At 39.0% G+C, this 21014-nt stretch overlaps 1 protein-coding gene across 1 annotated transcript in view; it reads right to left on the bottom strand.

Annotated features, from left to right (window-relative positions):
• The window catches only part of mrpl11 (mitochondrial ribosomal protein L11), a 68176-nt gene that overhangs the window by 31176 nt on the left and 15986 nt on the right, over positions 1-21014 (bottom strand). The window contains exon 2 of the mRNA XM_086302863.1: positions 8349-8527. Coding sequence (XP_086158989.1) covers positions 8349-8471 — 123 coding nt within the window. The 5' untranslated portion in view covers positions 8472-8527. The remainder of the gene's footprint in view (positions 1-8348; positions 8528-21014) is intronic.

Below are 21014 nucleotides of genomic sequence, written 5' to 3'. Positions count from 1 at the left end.
AAGGAGAAAAAAAAAAGCTGAGGGGGAGAGGCTGGCTAAGATTAAAGGAACGGGGCTACTGCCTGAAGCAGAGTGGCTGCTGACTGCCATTTATTTAGCGTTTGCTCCACACACACAGTGAGCTTGATGGAACAAGAGAACAGACAGAGACAAATACACACAACATGCTGCTTCGACAACAATGACATCTCAAACAGTCCAGAAGGCGGCACCTTTAGACAAACATATGGCTTTGTTTTGCTTGGTTGAGCACTTCGTTGCAGCCCATCTCACCTCATTACCCCTGACGCGGCGACAGCTACAGTATGCCTACGCGCTCATGCCCATCTCTTCTGGCAAAAAAAAGAGATACATTTAACAGACAGATGTCTAAATCATTCATCAGAGCACGCACACCATCAGCAATGCTGCTTTTGGAGAGAACTTCAAAGTATACTCTAACAGAAAGAAATGATGCAAAAGAATCTGAGACTCTTATGATATGCAATGCAATAGTGGAGACAAACGCATACTAATACAGGTCTCAGACGTTAAGGTGACATTTACGTAATGCCGAAATTACATAAAGTCAAAAAAAAAAAGAAAAGAAAAAAAGAACAAAGGTCGAAATGATCTGCCACTTAATAGAAAGTTAGATACTAACCACTTTGAGAATTAAAAAAAAATCGTTATGTCAAATCAATTAGTGCCAATTTGCTGATAATTACACTTTTTCAAATTTGAAGATTTGCTGCAGTTCTGTATTATACTGCACTCTAAAAAGTGTGGGAGGAAAATATTAAGAAAAAAAAATAATGCCAGCATCTCCCTGTTAAAGTAAATATGACTGGATCATGAGTATGAGCATCAATTAAGCATCAAAATCAACTTAAGTGTAATTTATGCAGGGTAGTCTGTTTCACAATAACACCGAATTAGATTATGCTTATTGTTGCATCTGCGTGTAATCATTCATCCGTGGTGCAGCTGTTACAAATGGGGGATCATTTGCTACTTTATAATTTGCTAGTCGCACTAAACCAAGTAATGTATTATGATTAATTTCCTGACTGCATCCGTTATCCTTTTTCTAAGCACACCACCCTCCTCAGCCCCTGCCTCTAGGTCTAGGTCTACAGAGGAGACACCGGGGCATTCCCAAGCGAGCCGAGGGACAATCTTTCCAGCGAGTGTCAGGTCTCGCTGGGTCCCTCTTCCTGTTGGCCTGAAATATCTAATCTAAGAAGTGTCCAGGAAGCCTCCTAGACAGATATTTAAACCATGTAAGCTGACTCATTTCGTTTTGGAGAGGCAGCGGCTCTACTTTGAGCTCCTCATCCTATCACATCCTTTATTAAATCTGCAAAGAAAGTAAAGCTAAAAAAGCAGCAGAGTAAAAAGTGTTATAAATTTGAAATGAAGATATGTGGAAATAAAATGGAATTTGTCAAAAGTACAATTAACTCTTCACTATACCTCGATGTAGCACTACAGTAAGTAAATTTACTTGGTTATTACTAAATTTAATCCCGTTCTGGAAGTTGGTCTGATACAAAAGATTCAGCCAGTTTGTAAGCTTTATATAGGGCACACTATTTAAGTTTTGTCTACCCAGAGCATCAAGCTGCTTTGCAACCCACCTCCTTCCTAGTTCCACCCTCATGTGTGTTTGACCTTACTGATGTCATAGCTGTTTGTCAGTATGAGGGCTGCTTTGTTATCTGCTCGGGTCTTACTGTTGCTGCTCTCCTCTGGTCTGGCTTTCTGCATGTTTATGAAAAGTTGGGGAACAGAGCCAAACACAAATTACTGCAGATGGAAATAACAACCTCCCTTTTACTATAGAGGTCCTGACAGCAATGCAGTTTAATCCCTTAAGCCCTACACTATCTGCTGTTAAATTTATACCTGAAAAACATCCCCAGATTTGTTCAGTAAGAGCTGTAAAATTGAAAGTCACTTTTATCCAAACAGGGCTGTTTGGATAAAAGTGTCTTCGTCATCAGTGTATTAGTGACCTTAAAGAATTCCAGAAAGAAAAAAAAAACATGGCCTTTTTAATTGTGCCTAATCGAAACTGTAAATTAGTGACAAATACCACCCATAAAGTATCCCAGCTCCTCAAAGGGCCACTTGGGCATGCCTCCAAAAGCACACAACCCCCCACAGGGATTTAAATTTCTGGTCTGTATAGTCAATTTTTCTATTCATGACAAATGTACAGAGGTTAATGGGAATTAAATTCTCTTATTTAAATATTCCGCAAAGTGTTTAAACCGCACAGTTTACTAGGTACACCGGTTAAACTGCTTTATAAAACTAAGATTTAGTCAGTCAATCACATGGCAGCATTTAGGGCGCGTAGACACGGTGAAGACAAAGTTCAAACTTAACGTCAGAATTGGCAAGACTGGTCACTAAAGTGATTTTGAACACGGCATGGCTGTAAATGGCAAAAAGGTTGTTCTGAGTACTTCAGAAACTTCTGATCTACTGGGATTTTCCCACACAGCTATCTCTAGGGTTTACAGAGAGGTCTGAAAAAGGGAAAATATCCACTGAACACTTGTCATTGTCAGAGGTCAGAGGAGTATGGCTAGACTGTTTGCAGCTTGTAGAAAGGCAGTAGTAACTCATAACCCCAAGTTACAACCAAACTATGCAGAAGAGCATCAAATGCACAAAACATTGAACCTTGAAGCACAAGAGCTACAGCAGCAGAAGACCACACCCATCAGCTATGAACAGGAAACTGAGGCTTCAATTCACACAGACTCACCAAAAGTGGACAAATGATTGGAAAAAGGTTTCCAGGTCAGATGAGTCTATTTCTTATTCTAGATTTAGGGGCGTGGTTATTTTCATTGACGGATGAGTGAGACTCCAGGACCGTAATGTTCAGTTGTTCAGGTACATAGTTTTTGTTTTAAGCCCAAATTAAGTAGCCAAAATTAGCACCCCATTTAATATCATAAAGATTTACATATGACCCTTCTTAGCAAAGTAAAGTGGTTTTCTACCATTAGCTGATAAGTTCCCAGGTCAACCGTGCTGTGTAAATATAGACTAGCTCCAATTATACCAGGATAGCCGGACCAAAAATGCACCATACAAGGCTTCAAAATTGCAATCCAAAAACCTGTTGATGGCATCAATTTACATTATATTCATCTATCCATTGTCTTCCACCTATCCAATTCAAGGTCATGGGGGGCTGGAGGTTAACACAGTGCTCATGCAGTGAGAGGCAGAGTCTATCACAGTCTAACACAGAGTGGCAGACAACCATTTACATCTATATCAATTTATAAATCACCAGTAAATCTAACATGCATGTCTTTGGATGGTGGCAGGAAGCTGGGGTATCCATGCAAATATGGGAAGAAAATCAATTCCCACACAGAAAGACCCCAATACTGGATTCCAGTCCAGTACCCTCCTGCTGTTCCTGCACCAAAGTACTATTTCCAGAAACAGCACAACAAAAGCTAGATCCATTTTGTTACCAAGTTACCAAACTTTGCAGCCTTAAAATAAATTAATAAATTAACAAAAACTGTAGGTGTTGTATTTTTATAACAGTTGAGTTATAAACAGTCACTGGAGCTCACTGTATCCTATCTGATGACACTGTACGTTGTGTGAGATTAAGGTATTGATTCAGTATATAATATACAGATATATAACCTTGAATCCTAAATAGAACTACATTTGTCTCATGTTGCAGCTACTGCGTATTTATACTGCAACCATGAAATCAAAACCTTTAAATGTGGAGGTTAAAAAGAAAGCTTTAAAAATAAAAACCAAGTGTGGTGTGAGAAAGTAAGAAAATCTCAAATTAATCGCATAAAATAGACTCAGTGGAGTCTCGTATGCATTATTTAACACAGTTCGTGCTCAAACAGAATATTCTGACAAGATACAGCGAGGAACAAGTGTTCAAAGGTGAAACAGGCCATACAAACAAAGACAGGCAGAGAAGACGAAACTGCACACTTGGTGAGGCTGGTAAAGAAACCACTATTCTTAGTTTCGGCGTCAGAGTGAGTTTCCAAAAATCCAAGCATAAATACATGATTGCTATTGTTTGAGTCTTTATGCATGTCTGATGGTTAGCTGCCAGTAAAAATATGTCAACTGTCAGTCACAAACACGGATCTTTCTATTAAAAAAAACAAAAGGAGTTTCAAATCAAATGCTTCAAATTTATAATGTCTCATGTTAGACACAAAATTAGACAGAAAGCTGTAAAGGTTCATTTTCAATTAACCTTTGAAGCTCCCTAAATGTGCCAGATGTAAAATCTCAATGACCTTTAGAGTTGACTGACAGCCAGAGCGAGTTTCTTAATTCGCAGCTTTAGCTCAGGGGAACTCAGGGTCTCCAGTGTAGCTGCAGGGGAAGGAAGCTTTAAATATAATCGGTAAAAATCTTAAAATCAATTATACATCTAACTGGTAAACAGCAAAGAGAGGATAAAACTGGGTTTTCCCAGTCTCTCTTACACATGGTAGCAGTTCAATTTTGGCTTCTATATTTCTGAGCAGATGATAAAAGATGGTAGATGAAAGCAGAGATCCTGTGGCTCCAGGGTGCAGTGGTTAACATATGTGCCTTACATGCGAAAGCACTCCGGTTCAAGGAGACACAAACCCTTCCTCAGGAGGTCAGAAGCCCGAGCACTCCTTGTGCCAGATCAATGTTTGTGACTTGTGCCAGTCCCAAATGCACAGAAATGGAAGGGTTGTGTCAGGAAAGGCATCTGGTGCAAAATCTGTGTCAAGTCAAATATATGGATCCAGCCACTGTGCCAACCACTTGCACAATGAGAGAGCAGCGGAAAGTGCTCTCAGATGAAAGCATAGATCCACCACTTACTTTATTTTTGGACAGAAAGAATACGATTGTTTGTTTTCCAGAAGGAATCATCATTGCTGTACTACAAAAATAAAGCATATTTTCTAAAATCTGTATTAACATCTTAACGTGACGATTATCAGCTCTCGAGTTTATATATCTAAACCTAAGCAAACAGTTGCTTATTTACACAACCCACAGATAAGGATATAAATAGCATTCATTTGGAGTTGGAGTTTTTAAAAATCCAATATTCCTTCTGGCCATTCAGTTGTACATGCTTTAAAAAGTTCACAAGCAAACTGTGCCAACTGTTTCTGTTTGGTGCTGAGGAGGCAGTGTGCAGCACTGTTTTTTAAATCAATTATGGGACTGTAAAACACCACTATAAGAGCAGCAAAACTAAATCAAGGCCAGAAGCAATGACTTTAACAATGCCGAGTTTCTCTGTAGAGCCGAGAAGCCCTGAAGCCGGAAACAAGTTTTATTCCACTAAATCATGTGAGCGGTTATTGCGGGTTTAAGACAGTCCTTCCTTTTCATTTCTAAAATCGAGTAACTGAAAAACTCACTAGACTGTAGGGGAGAAAAAATTCTGTCATCTGCATAGAAACAATACAGATATTATGTTGGAAGGAAATTCTCATTAGCTTATTAATACAGATATCTAATCACATGACATGTCAAAGGTTAGTGGGAGTGATCTCTGCCTACACAGATTACTAGAGCTACCCTCGGAAAAGCTGATGGTCATTAAGTCACGACTTTATTCATATATACTGATGTGTCGTTAAGACTAAAGGGGTCAAGTGTCATATGTAAGGGAGAAAAAGTTAAACATGTAGACATGGTCAAGACAACCTGCCGAAATCTAAGTGACTTTGTACATGGCGTGGTTGTTGGTGCCAGACAGGTTCGTCTGAGTATTTCAGAATACCGCAATTTTCCCACAAAACCATCTCTACAGTTTACAGAGAATGGTCTGAAAAAGAGAAAATATCCAGTGAACAGCAATTGTGGGTAAAATGCATTGTTGAGGCCGGAGGAGAATGGCCAGACTGCTTCAAGATAACAGGAAAGAAACAGTGTCTTCAAATAACCATTTGTTACAACATCTCTGAACGCACAACACAAGCAGACGAGCTACAGCAGCAGAAGAGCGCAGAGGGTGTCAACCCAGTAACTAAGAACAGAAAACTGAGGCTAGACTTCGCAGGGGTTCACCAATACTAGACAATACAAGGCTTGAAAATCATCGCCTGGTCTGACGAGTTACAATTTCTGTGTCAGAATTCGACATAAACAGCGTGAAAGCAAGGATCCATCCTGGCTTGCATCAATGGTTCAGGCAAGTAGAGATTTAATACCAAATGAGCATCATTTAAATGTACAGTATTGTTCCTGACCATATCCATCCCTTTATATCCAGGGTGTACACGTCTTCTGATGGCTGCTTCCAACACGATAACGCACCATGTCAGAAAGGTCGTGCCATATCAAAATCAGATCTCAATCAAGTAGAGCACGTTTGGGGTGTGAATGGGAGATTCATATCCAGCCAAAAAAAAAAATGCAGCAACTGTGTGCTTTGCTACATGAAAATCTATAAGAAAAACACTGACCAATGTTTTTTTCTCAGTGATCAAAACGCTACTGCATCAACATCAAAAATCTAGCATTCAAGCTGTGTAATAGGATTGTATATTTTAATCAAACACATAAAGTGTGAGATCAGGATGCCAAAATGTTAAAAGTTTTGGCTTTTTAGCGTAAAAACAATTTTATCAATTAAATTAAATTTTATTCATATAGCGCCAAATTGCAACAACCGTTGCCTTAAGGTTACTTATATTGTAAGGCAAAAACCCTACATTATCACAAAGAAAGCAGAGAAAACCCCAACAATCATATGAGCCCCTATGAGCACGCGCTTTGGCGACAGTGGGAGGGAAAAACAGCCTTTATACAGGAAGAAACCTCCAGCAGAACCAGGCTCAGGGAGGGGCAGCCATCTGCCACGACTGGTTGGGGTTGGGGGAGGAAGACACAACATTTTTGTTAGTGTGTTGTCATTATCTTTGCGGATCAAGTTAGCTTATTTTATTATTAAATAGGAGAAAATATTTGTCATAGAGAAAAGTGTTTAAAATGATCTAAAATCTTTGGGGTTTAAGCCCCAAATGTAAGTCCTGGCCTGTCATAGAGACCAGGTTAAGTTAAGCTATTCGTTACTAACCCTGGTAAGTAAATGAATGACCTGCATTTAAGCTATTAGAAGCAGTGCGCAGCCACCAGATTTTTATGTTGTGGTTAATGTTGTTCAACTGGTGACAACAGAATATAGAAGAGCTACAGTAATGGTGCAGCTATTGATGATGTCATCTAAGAGAAATACGATATTTTCGATTGATTTCACTTATAAAGCTACCTTCCGTGATATTATAAATCATGTGGCGCTCGCTTTTCTGGCAATTATGCACATTTTTCCATTCTCTTGTCTGAGTGTCGTCATTATGTCACGGAGATGGATTAGCTGTGAGAATTGATCTGGTTTCCAAGTGTGCAACAGCATCCACGGCTGATGAGTACTGTCCATTAAAGAGGCTAACTGAACCATTTGTATGTAGAGAATGAGCCTTTGGGTTGCTTTCTTTCTATCTCTCAAAGGACAATTAAACTTTAATTCCTCAATGGCTATTAAAGCTGCAGCAGATAGAACCTTTTATGGCATAAAATAAAATCTAAACTTTACAAGAAAAATTCAACGCAGATGCAATTTTGTGATCAGAAACAAAGAGGAGGTTAATGAACAGAGCATCAGCAGTGAATGGCCAAGTAAATTCTGCCTCTGCTATTCTGACCCGCTCTCTTCACTTTGATCATTGCTCATTGCTCGAGGACTGCTGACTTATTTTATTATTGTACCGGCCAATTCATAAATTTTTCTAGTCAGAATTGGCATCAGTGGGGAAAAAGTTGTAGTGGTGCATCCCCGAGCAATAAAAAACAAGACTACCTCAGCTGTCTCTGTGGAGCAATTGAAGCAGAAAGAAGTACAGAAGAATTTAAGACAAAACCTTCGCAGGTTCAATCCCTTTTCATCAGCCGGCTTGTAAAGAGTGAGGCTAATGTATATGGACAGGTGCTGCTGTGGGTGGAGGTGTTGGTGTGTTTGGCCTGAAAACTGTGAGAAAATAGTTGCAGACTGAGGCAGTGTGTGGCACCCACCTGCACAATAGAGCTGTGCGACTAGAATAAGAATGGGAATATGAATAGGGAGGAGAAGGAGGTGGAGGTGGGGATGTACGATGAGGTGACTGAGGGGAGAGAGGCAACTATGTGACTGGCAAAGTGAAAATAGGAAAGGATCGGGTTGCTTTGCGGTTAATGAGTGCTGTGTTCAGAAGGTCGGTTGATAAAATGAAGCACTGCTCCTTCAATTAAGTTAATACTTGTGATTACTCAGAGCGAACAGATAGAACAAGAAGTGAAATCAGGAGTAATTTTACCTGTCCCAGAATGGGGCCTAGCGGAGGTCCAGGGGCAGCCTGTCCTGACCTCACTATAGCCCGGATTACATTGCCTGTATCCAATTTCTTCACGGCCTTGGCTGCTTTGGAGATCTTTGACATCCTGGTCTGTCTGGAAAGTCTTAAATCTTCCTCCAAGTCAACTGAGAATCCATCCACTGAAAATGCACAAGAAAAACAAACAAATTAGGTTTTTCGAGCATATACAACAGCAACAAATCATTCACACGCCAGGCTCATTAAAACATCATACACCCAAGTCGATACGAATACCCAGAGGCAAAACCCGAGCCTTTCCCTTCTGCAGCGGGCGAGTAATTAAAAAAATCTTTGCCTTCGATCGGCTCAGTTAGAGCCACTTTCCTGGAGGTGTTTGCAGTGTGGATCAGCAGCTGAGTGAGATGCCTGCCACATTGGAGAGCCTAAGAACTAGCAGGATTTAAACTTCACTAAGAAGAAAAAAGAAAAAAATCATGGAGTGCATGCCAAAAACGCCTCCATCGCCTCACTTCTGTTTGAGACTTAACTGTCTGTGCTCCGTCAAAGCTTCCCCTGCATCTGTAGAGGTCAAGGATAGAAGAGGGATGTGTATTCATAAAAATACACTGAGAAGGTGCGGATGTGTCACCGCCTCGTACGAATGCAAAGAGGGGTCGGCTCTCTTCATTCCACCTTAAAATGCATTTGCGAAATCAGGAGACAATTAGCAGAGTGGGAAGAATGGCCTGAACTCCTGGCCTTTCTCTGGGGAAGCAAAAGACATAAAAGGAGTCTTATAATCCCCTGCTGGAATAAAAGTGATACTGACACAGCTGTAGGGGGGGAAAAAAGGAGGGGGGAGATCATTGACTGGAGCCAAGGGACAAATACAAGTTTTAAAGTTGAGACTTGTGATTCAGGGGAACCCTGCATTCAATAAAAATAAGTACTTGAGGGGAGGGAAGGGGTCCAGCAATGATTCATTGTAGGCAACAGAGGGTATCCAATTAGATCAACAGAAAAGACAGTACCAGAAAGATATATGGGACCTCACGCTGCTTCAGAGCAACAAACAGTGGGAAGCTACACCCAAGAAAAGTTGCGATTCTGTGTGGATTGCTGATTATCCAGCAGCCGTTAAAGTGCAGCCACTGTGAGGCAATATTTGTAAGGGCATTAAGGTTATACGCACGCTGCAGAAAGAGTCCCAAATAGAATCCATTTAGTCTGGATTCCCTGAATAGCTGTCTTTACAATGTGACTCACATACGCTGCTACTTTTCTGAGGTCAATTTCACACTACTCACCTAATGTGCTCAGCTACTTCATTGTAGAAAATTGTTGGCAGTCAGATCAATTTTGGAGGCAGTTACAAATGCAGAGAACCAGTATGCATTAAATCTGAAGTGAGAAAAGCCACTTCTGTTATCAAACAATGACTCATGAAAAAGTCATGAATGCTTAACTGGCAAGCTTAGCTAAATAACTCAAACATCAATTTGACAGAGGGGGAAAAAAAACACAGTAACTGACCAATAAAATGACACACTGCACCATCCACAGAGAGTGAGGCTTAACAGTGTGGTGAGGGTTGCTGTTCCTAAACAGTTAGGGCCAGCATCACATGTTGGGTTTAATTCCAATTTGGAGCAAAGGGAATAACGCCTCTACGAGCGGGGAAATGACAACGTCATGCTTTAATGCACCGCAACTCCAATCTCTGTTGGAGTATGAATAATAAAACTGCAGTTCCCTCGCAAAATGAAATCACTCATCACAAGGCCAAGCAGTGAACGCTGGAGAAGAACTGACCTACATAAGGCAACAAAACTGCACTGACTGTGCGTTTCATCCAGCACAATTTACATTAGAGTCAAGGAATGAAGCTGCATTAACAGCGCAGAAGCAGGAAAACATGGTTCAAGGCTGCATGAAAAGCCTCAATCAGAGCTAGCTTAATGCTTTTTCTGTGAATAATCAAATCAAAGCCAAAGTAATCTGAAAGGAAAAGACACAATTTTGAGCTGCTCTTTAGGCGGAATATTACATTCCTACGGCAATTACTGGCAACAGCTTCGTTGATAACAAGGAGTAGACAGAAAGAGCAATTTGTTTGGGCCGCGTAGAGTTACTGCGTGAGAGCACTTTGTTAAAACATGCTTGATAAATGACGGGCCACAAACCCAGCATTTAAATTACCGCCTAATAGAAGAAGGTGAGGTGAGCTATAATAAAGCACAAACCGAAGCAAATCTGGGACAATACTCCAAATTGCCACTTCGACTCAAATTCATAGCTCAGTCGCAAAGGTATTCCACGTGAACGTGAAAACAAGTCTCTAATCGTCGACTCGTACACTCGGGCTTAATAAAACAGCCACGGTGACCAAAATCGGAACTCTAAAAATAATACTTCCAAGAAAATCTGGAAGTTTTCTAGCTCCCCCGCCGCCTGTCGAATAAACTACCACTGATCGAGGGGAGGCATCTTTGACAGAAGTAAACATGTCAATAAAACTGAGCACGCTGGAGGAAAAGCTCGAGAAAAATTCCACCTGTCATGATAATATGCAGGTCTACACAGACTGTTGTCAAAAGATCATCTGAAACCAGACTCCTATATTATATCACCTGCCCATTAATATGCCTGCGAAATTTCTACAGGCTATCACAGAGCAGTATCAGCAGCTTCTGTTTTGTGTTTCAGCATAATTAAAAGTGACTCAATTTCAAAGGTAACACTGACTTTGATTAAAGAAATTAATCAACTTGGTATTAAAAATGTGGGCTTAATTGCACAGGCGAAGCCCACCGCTGTTTGTTGTTTAGGCTATTAGGTTCTCTTTAGTCTTAATTAGGAGGCAAGCCAAACTGTAGTCAACATCAATGAGGCTTCTAAATCTGTTATTTATTTACAAGTGAAGGTTACGGGTATTGATTTTCTATAAAATGACAGTCTTGAAAAATGGACAAAATGGTCTCGAAGCAGTGTGTTTAGTTTGAAAGTGAATGCTCAATATAAATGACACAGACATTGTATCAGCCTGGAGGAAATTATGTCTTTTTCTTCTTCTCTCTACATCTTTTAAATCTTTTAGTTGCACTGTGATGAAATAAAAGCTGAACAGTAATTCATTTCTCAGTAGGATCTGGTTTCGTACCTGGAACAACACCTAATCAAGAGCAGTTCAATAACCTTTGTTGCACATTATCTGCCTTCCCGTCTTCATATCTCCGCAAAATTAAAACTAACTAAAAGAAGTTGGGGGAGAAAAGAACAATTTCCCAGCTGCACAGATTGAGTTTCAAATGAATGAATATCTCAACAAAAGAAGCATAGCGACATAGATTCAAGTGTAAGTGTGTGTTAAAATAAAAACTGTGCCTCACTGAAGGCTTTTCCCATTTTATTTCTATCAGAGCACCTTTATGCGGTTGGTTTATTATTCTCAACAGCTTTTCCCTCTGTAGGCCTGCGGGAACTCATGCACACCAGACTACAGCTTTTATTAATGACTTGTGCTTGCCAAGGTTTAGTACTAACTAGAGCCTGACCAATGCTGGATTTTTAAGGCAGGTGCTGGTAGCAATTTGTAGTGAGTGCAAAATATGAATCTATTGGCCAATAGTCATATAAATATAAATATATTTCAGGATGGTGGTACTTATGAGCCTTATCGGTGATGAGGAGTAACCATTCCTCCTAACAAAGCTGTTTCAGTTCATTCAGTTCAGTTCAGCCTCGGTCGTTGTGTCCTTGGGCAAGGACCTTCACCTACCGCCTACTGGTGTTGGCCAGAAGGGCCGATAGCGCGATCAAATTTCTCTTTGAGTGATTTTACAGCTCACTGCAGGTCAAAGAGTCAGGGCTCTGGCTCGGCCCTTTCAAATTTTATTCACATTTTAACGATTCAATTGTTGATTTACTTGCGTGCACTGGGTCACTGTTGCATCAGCAAACCCTTCCAAAGCTTCAGGCCATGAACTGTTGCTCTGACATTTTTTTAATTAATTTTAAATTAATTGTTTCTTCAATAATTGCAAGACATGATGATGGGATTTGCAGTTCTGGTTTGTGAGAAATGGCAGCATAGTCAGACCCAGTTCAGACTAACCAATCAAAATTGAAGACCAGTTCCAATGGTCTTCAGCTAACTCTTTGACTTGCAGAGATCACCATAATGAGATATTTCAAAGCCCAACATCAAGACAAATATGGGCAGTCCTATATTTTAGGACTGCCCAAAGCTTAAGCAAAGCTTAAGTTGTTTTGGATTGACATTCAAAAGACATTAAACAGTGTTTTTAAAAAACAAATACCTTTAAACTCTGAAACCATTTACCTTGGTTATGTTCCTTGCTTAATGCTGAGGAGGGATATAAAGTTGTAGGAGTAAAAAGACTATTACTAGAAAATGGCTAAACCCTACCCCATCAACAATAGAAAATTGGCATGATGTAATATTGGAAATATTTAAAGCAGAAAAGTTGACATACTGTTGGAAGACGAGTTGTCTTATACTCATTCACAGGTGAAAAATCTCAGGGTTATGTCAGGTTCGGACTCTTCAAGCGTAAGATCTGAAATGGTGACTTCACATGGATAATAATGATTTTTCTTTGTTGTGTTTGCCAATCCAACAGATAAGAGTATCAATGGCGTCTTTAAAAGCAATCCTTCTCCCTGCGGTGTTACTCTTTGAATTAGAACCACCCTGGCGACCGTGGTATACATAAACTTGAAAACTTGTTATACTTTTATGCCTGACATTCACCTTAAATAGAGAATGTTTTTTTTAAAAGATCTGATGCTACTCAAACCAATCATGCTTCACAGATGGCACACTGTTTTGGTGTTGCAGAGCTAAAAAATTAACTTTTGCCTCAACAATTCACCGTGGTACATATTTTTCAAACTTGAAGGCTCCTACAAGCTGTGAGATTTCAGCAACCAATCCACACTGCATGACATGGATCTAATAAATGTGGGCGGGCTATCAGGTTTGATGAATGTAAACTGTATGATGATAATACCTCAGGGCTACGACAAACAGTAGCAATGCCTCCACTATTTATTTCCATGCTACTTCCCCCTTGGCACAAAATTAATAACAACTGGAAGAAATGTCACACAAATAAGGTGCTGTGGTCGAGTAATCCTGTGTCCTGTGTTTTCTTGACTTTAATGTAAAAAGTGCACATGTCAGTCCCGGCTCCAAAGGTTTTGGGACACCATGTACAATGTAATGATCTTCAAAGCCCATAAACCCATATTTTATTCACAATAGAACATAGAAAACGCATAAAATATTTAAAGTGAAACATACTACTATTTCATGAAAAATATTAGCTCTTTCTGAATTTGATGGCAGCAATACGTCTCAAAAAAGTTAACATGGAGTTGGAAATGTAAGTGATATTAAAAAGAAAAAGCTGGAGCATCTTAGAGGAAGTTTCTCAGAAGAAAAGAAGTGCAGCGGTTCATTCATCTGCAAAAACCTGTCAACAATTGTGGAACAATTTCAGAACAAGTTAATTTGATGTAAAACTGCAAAGAGTTTGACTATTTCATCTACAGCACATCATAATATCAAAAGTTTGAGAGAATCTGAAGAAATCTGTGTATAAGAGAAAAGGCTGAATATTAGTTTGGGAAATCCACCATCTTTGGATCAGGTGGGTTTAAACAGGACTGTTTAAACTGCATTTAAACAGGTACAACTGTATCATGGAAATCGCTACATGAGCACAGGAACGCTTCCAGAAATTGTCATCTGTCAACAAATGCAAAGAAGAACAAGATCCACAAAGGCCACCATCTTCTTTGGGTCAAAGATCCTTTCAAATGGACTGAGGCAAAGTGGGAAACTTATGTGGTCAGACAAATCGTAATTTGAAATTACCTTTGGAAAACATGCTCTGGACTATAGAAGAGTTTTATAATGGGGACATAATCAGCTTTTGCACACCTGGAAAGGCACCATCAGTGATGAAACGTATATACAGGTTTTAGACCAACATATGTTGGTCTATCTAGATGACGTCTTTTTTGGGGAAAGGGCTTACATATCTCAGCAAGACAGAACTATACTGGATACTGCAGCTATTACAACAGCATGGCTTCATAGTAAAATAGCCCAGGTGCTGAACTAGCCTGCCTGCAGTCCAGACCTTTCACCATTTGAAAACAAAATGGAAAAAATAATATGACAAAGAAGGTCCAGGACTGTTAAGCAGATAAAATTCTATATCAGACAAGAAAGGGACAACATTCATCTTCTAAAATCCTGCAGCTGGTCTCCTCAGCTCCCAGATACTTACCTGATGAAAAATATGACTTTATTATCAAGGATTTCAAAGTAATGTATATATAAAGTGAAATGAAATGCTTGTAGCGGTGAGACTAGTTCCTCATCCCATCCACTGATATCTCCCTTTTCCCACTGATCCATTGTAACTCTTGCTTTTATTAAAGCTTCAATGACTGAAGTGAAAAGATCTAATAATAATCCTAAAAGCTGGCAATGCAGCTGCGTCGCCACTGAGGACATAACTAATGCGAACTGAACCTCAAATTCACTTCACTCAATTTTATTTTAGCTCAGAATCTTTATTTGCAGATCATGTTGATTTTATCACAGCATTGTGTTCATACAGTCATGTCAAAAGAAAGTTTTCACAGCACTCTATGCGGTCCAGTGGAAAAAGGAAAAAAAAACAAAACACAGAAATTACAAGGCTGGGTAGCAGCAAGGTGGTTGTAATCAAATTGACTTGGTTAACAGATCATCAGGATTGCTGGTCTGGAGCATTCAGATATACATTAGTACAATTCCACAATCGTTCTAGGAGTGGATGTTCCACTAAACTCAACCCAAGGTCAGACCATGAAATGCTTAGAGAAAAGCCAACAAACCCAAAAGCTACATCTGAGGTCTACAAGCCTCAGTTAACATGTTAAATATGAAAATGAATGAAAGAACAATTAGAAAAAGACAAAAGAAGGCTTGTCAGGAGAAAGCGTCTTCTCTCTAAAATGAACATGGCAGCATGGTTTAAGTTTGCAAAGCTGCATCTGAACAAACCACAAGATTCCTGGAACAATGTCCTTTGGAAAGATCAGACCAAAGTGGAGATAATAATGCACAGCGCCACATCTGAAAAATTCAAACTTCAGCAAATCAGCACAAACACCACATACCCACTGTCATGCAGACAGTTGTGAGATGGTGATTAGAGGCTGTTTTGCAGCCAGAGTACCTGTACCTTGAAGTCATTGAAAGAGTTCTAGACTCAAATGTGAAGCCATCTGTCTGGCAGATAAAGCTTAGCATCAAAGTTGGGTCATGCAACAGGACAATGATCCCAAACACAGCAGCAAATAGACAACAGAATGGCTGAGTAAGAATCAAGGTGTTGCTATGTCCCAGTCAAAGGCCAGACCACAACCTGATTGAAATGCTGCAGAAGCAATAGTCAAGTTATTGCTGCTAAAGGTAGTCCCACAAGTTACTGACTCATGGGGAGAACTTGGATTTTCATCAAAGAGTCCTGTAAAACCAGAGGTTTTTACCTTGTTAAAGGTTCAAAACATATCATCATGTTATCACATGAAACGGAAAATAAACTGTTGTTTAACATTTTTCTGTTATGTTTATGGTTTGTTTTTAATGATTGTCAGAAGGTGCAACACTATGGGTTGTAGGATGATATTTAACTCATTTCCTTTTATAAAAGAACGATTGAAAGTTTCAGAGTTTGCTTGGAAACACTCCCTGTGTGATGTTCAACCACTGTTCAAGAGACCTAACCAAAGACATCACCACAGTTATTTAAAACTGGTAATCTTTCATCTAGAGCAGCCCAAATAATCTACACCTAGTTGAAGACATGCCTCAGTGTTTTATTTTGTTTTTTCCAGCAACTAAGGTCAAATTATGGCTGATGGGAAACTTGTATGTGAACTTACTGCTCTCATATTTTATCTATAATTTCTACCCATACTGGTGGCATGGCACCTCTTTGAAGGCCTGCCGCTAAATTGTGTACAGATGTTGACGTCGCCCAGATAATGAAGTCTTTGATGATCCTCTGACTTTTCCTGAGGTTGACATTTGTGGTTTTGAAAGAAATGTCGTGACAACTATGGGATGGATTGCCTTGACATTTGATACAAATATCCATTATGCCCACAGGAAAAATCCTAAAGACTTTTGATCTCCTGACTTTTGATGTAGTACAGCGAGGAGGTCAAAACTTTGTACTTCATGAAATATTATATCAGATTTGTTGCCACAAAAGTTGGCGATCCCCTGTATCTGACATTTGAGGTTTTAAGTGAAATGTCATGATGAATACTGACTAGATTGTCCTAAAAATTGGCACTAAAATTGGTACTCTAACACAATGAATTGTGTAACCCAGGAAATTAAAGACATCACCCTCAGCTACACAGCTCATTTGGGTATTCTTTGCATGGTAAAACACTAATTAAAATGATAAACATTATACCTGCTAAACACCATCTATTAAGATCTTTTACCTGCATTTAAACATTGTCATTATCAGCTGATAATTTTATCAATGTCACAACCTTATTTTCTAACTAGCGGAGCTCTTTTTTTCTCTGACTTGATTTGCTTGTGTGTCTCATGTGTTTTGATAACATGGTATCTGCAGCTCGGCTGATAATTCCCAGCCCTAATTAGGAGGATTGTAGTTTAGCAGATTACAATGCGTGATCCATTACTCGATACTTCCTGCCCTGAGAGTATAATCTTGTCACACCCTGACAGAAACTGAAGTATTCTTATTCTGCTCTCATCAGTCAGCCTTAAGAGAAAAAAAAAAGTTTGTTTCCTCGTCTTTAAAAAGATAAAAACCTGCCAGCATCTTTTTCCAAGCAGAAACCATGATTAGTATTCTTTGAAATTCCAAATAAAACAGACCAAGTTCTGTCTTATCTTCTAGGCAGACTTTAAAACACCTCTGACATGTTGTTTTATTCAACTCTTAGTTTGGCAGTCCATCTAGTGGCAACAATCACCTTTACATTTCATATAAGGGAAATTCACAATGAGTCAGTGGTACACGTGCATTTGACTTCTAAGATAACCACTGCCACTGCTACACAACTCTGCTGTCAAACATTTTATTGCATATTAAAGATAAACAGGAGGAAAAGCCCTGGAGACAAGCTGAAGTCCCTGGATACCAGAAGAAAAAAAGCACAAGCATATTACAATTATAATAGCAATTTTATGTTTCTGCTCATCTATGCAGAAAAGTCTGAATTGCATTAGAGCCGCAATAAACTAATGGTGTCCTTGAATGAAAAAAGGCGACAAAATATCTGTTAACAGCAAAACAAACTGCACGGGAAGGTCCTTCACAGCAGGCAGTAAGAAACTCTTGGATACACTATCTGTTTGGATGGCACCGTGCTACGAATTAGAAGCTACAGATTAACTGTAATCGATGGGCTTAATGCAGTGACCAAACAGAACAAATGTACTGGGCTGTGATCATTCACTGTGCCACACAGGACGCTCTCAATAGGATTAAGAGGTAACGTCAGATATAAAGTTATAGAGAGCCAGTCATATGCCAATGCTGTTCCACTAAATTAGTATTCATCCCATCAAACCTCGGCCCTGGAGCTATTGATCGCTGAATGCCAAGTGCTAAAGGCCAGTCAAATAAAAAGAAGAACTCAAGAAGAGTCTGAATGATCCCTCAAGACTGAAAACGGGAACTTGCACTACCTGGTTTAACCCAAATCTGAACCTGCAGGTCTCATCTCTCTGGGCTCTTGGCTGTGCATTTCAGAAATAAACAACTCCTTACTTCCATTTCAGTAAGTAATCAATTTTACAGAAAATAGCCTTAAATAAAACCAAATCTCATTATAAGGTTACAAATATGATGGATACAGGCTGAAAGTGCAGACTTCCAGCTTGGATTGAAGGGGTTCAATGTAAATATTTTATTAAGTGCTGCGGAATTACAGCCAACCCACTGTTTTCTGGACCTGAAATGTAGCTGTACAATTCACTCATAAGTTGTTGTTTTTGTTTGTTTTTTTAGGTGTGAGCTGTGTATATTATTTATTCATAAATTAAAAACCGGTGAACAGTCTGGAGTTGAGCCATATTTGGATGCTGTGGCTGTAAAACCATAAATGAGATCTTATGGAAGTGACACAGGCCATAATAACAACAACAATAATAGCAACACAAATCAAACAGGGAGGAATATCAACAGATTGGTTCATTGGTTCATCAGATTGGTGAATGAACTCACTGAAAACAACAGCAGTGGATGATCGTGGAATCCTTTCCATGATTTAAAAAAAAATAATGGTTAAAAAAAAAAAAAAAAAAAAAAAAAAAAAAAAAAAAAAAGTAAAACCCACAGCATCCAGCTTAGTGGGAAAAAAAACACAACTCCCCAGCAGGTAGATATATCACACCATAATGTAGAGATTACATGGATCTGTGTGGCTTGCAATAGCACGAGGTCATCAGTTTTTATTGATGATGTGACAGGAGACAGATGGATGAATTCTGAAGTGAATAGAGTTACACTTTCTGCTTACACTCGCCCAACAGCAGCAAGGATGCATGGATGGTGTCTCACAGTACAGACTGACAGACTGTGAAGGCTACTAAGGGGTTTCTGAAGGTCGGAATTTCTGCCACGGCTGAGTGAATTACCTCATCTTAACCCGACCCAAAATGAATTTCACTTACTGATGAGAAACTCAAGGCAGAAATACCCACAACAAGAACTGCAGTACAGGCCTGGTAAAGCACCACAAAAGAGAAAACCTTGGCTTCTGACTTCAGACATATCTGCAAAGCATTCCTCTCAAAGTATTAAGCATTAATAAGTAAGTAAATAAATAAATATAGTAATAAGAGTTAATATTTATTGAAAACTATTTTCATTTGCAGGGTTGCTTTTTGACTCCCCAAAAATAGGGGTGGTGCATTAAAAATAATTCTAATACCTCAAAATGGCAAAGAATTTCTTTAATTGTTTGCGTACTTTATACTTTATGCTAATTAATGAATAATTAATAGCTACAAAAAACAATTGTACCAGCATCTAAAAAAATAGGTGGACATAACTGTATATGCTTATTTTGAATTCAGCCATGTGGAGAAATGATAGCCACACGTCTGAACTAATCACAGATAATAAGCTGGATGCTCTTCTTGATTTTCTTGTTTCTCACTTTCCGTCTGTCAGGCTCGGAAAAGGCAGCATTTCTGCTTATTTCTATGTCTTTTTCTTTATGTGATAGAGTTATAGCCGAGCATACACCTCCAGGGTTAAAAAACAGAGCCGACACAGATATGACAAACACTGCAATCTTGAAGCCCGCCGCTTGAGGCTGCAACTTGCTGACCAAGCCAGTTACCCATTTTAAAATTTAATTGAGCTAGGTCCTTCAAACGTGTTTGGTAAATATCTGCTGCTATGACTATTTCATTTTCATTTTTTCATTTCATTTATTTATTCATTTTCAGGCACAACAAATACCTATATTGAACATAAAATACACAAAACAAAAAACAAAACTTGCCTGAAAAAGGAGTGGGACGAAGAAAACTTATTAAATCCCACCCCTATACTCACTCATCAACAAAAAAAAAACAATAAACTTCCCGCAGCTACGCCCATCATTGCATACAGACCCATCAACAGCCCCGGGCAGATACAAGCATCTAAGCGGCAGCTCGCAACCAACAATTAGAGCCTTCATAACTGAATACAGAATATATAAATTATAAATTGCATTACCACAGGTAACAGGCAGTAATAACTACAAGTAACAGACACACATACATATACATACATATATATCTACACACACAAGTACATATATGTACATACATACGCACACTTTATTTTTTATTTTTTATTTTGGAATCCATACCAGCAATGGTAAGAGGACAGACATTACAGAGCACACTAAAACCCATCATTGAGTATACTGTGACCAGACCAACTGTTTGTAGAGAAATTTAAATCTATGAATATTTTTGCATTGTTTCAATTGTAAACTCAGACTGTTCCAGATTTTCACACCACATACAGACACACAAAAGCCTTTACGGGTTGTTCGAGTTCTGGGTAATTTGAATTCTCCAGAGCCTCTCACATTATAAACCTTTTCTCGAATTTCAAATCTAGTTTGTAAATTTGCCGGTAAAAGTTTAGTAAAAGCTTTATACAAAATTATGGATGTATTGTAATTAACCAGATCCTGGAATTTAAGTAACTTTGCCTGAAGAAAGAATTTGTGAGTATGATCTAGATAACCAGCCTTGTGAATAATACGCAGTGCTCGTTTCTGTACTGTGACTAATGGATTAGTTGTATTTTTATATGTATTTCCCCACACTTCCACACAATATGTAAGATATGGAAGAACCAGGGTACAGTACAGAGTACGAAGTGCATCTTTATCAAGGAATTGTTTCACTTTGTTCAAAACTGCGAGGCTTCTGGAAATTTTGGTTTTTATGTGTCTGACGTGGGGTTTCCATGAAATTTTGTTATCAATTATAACTCCCAAAAATTTGTTTTCACTCACATTATCAATTGGTACACCTTCAATGATAATTGGTAATTCTATATTATATTTTAAATTACCAAA

Source organism: Aulonocara sp. 'chitande type north' Nkhata Bay, linkage group LG2 (genome assembly GCF_057382095.1).
Source record: "Aulonocara sp. 'chitande type north' Nkhata Bay isolate Kocher_YH1m ecotype deep benthic linkage group LG2, A_spYH_male_GT1.1, whole genome shotgun sequence".
Taxonomy (NCBI): domain Eukaryota; kingdom Metazoa; phylum Chordata; class Actinopteri; order Cichliformes; family Cichlidae; genus Aulonocara; species Aulonocara sp. 'chitande type north' Nkhata Bay.
Note: the sequence above shows the minus strand (reverse complement) of the source record. Positions and strands in the feature narration are given on the sequence as shown.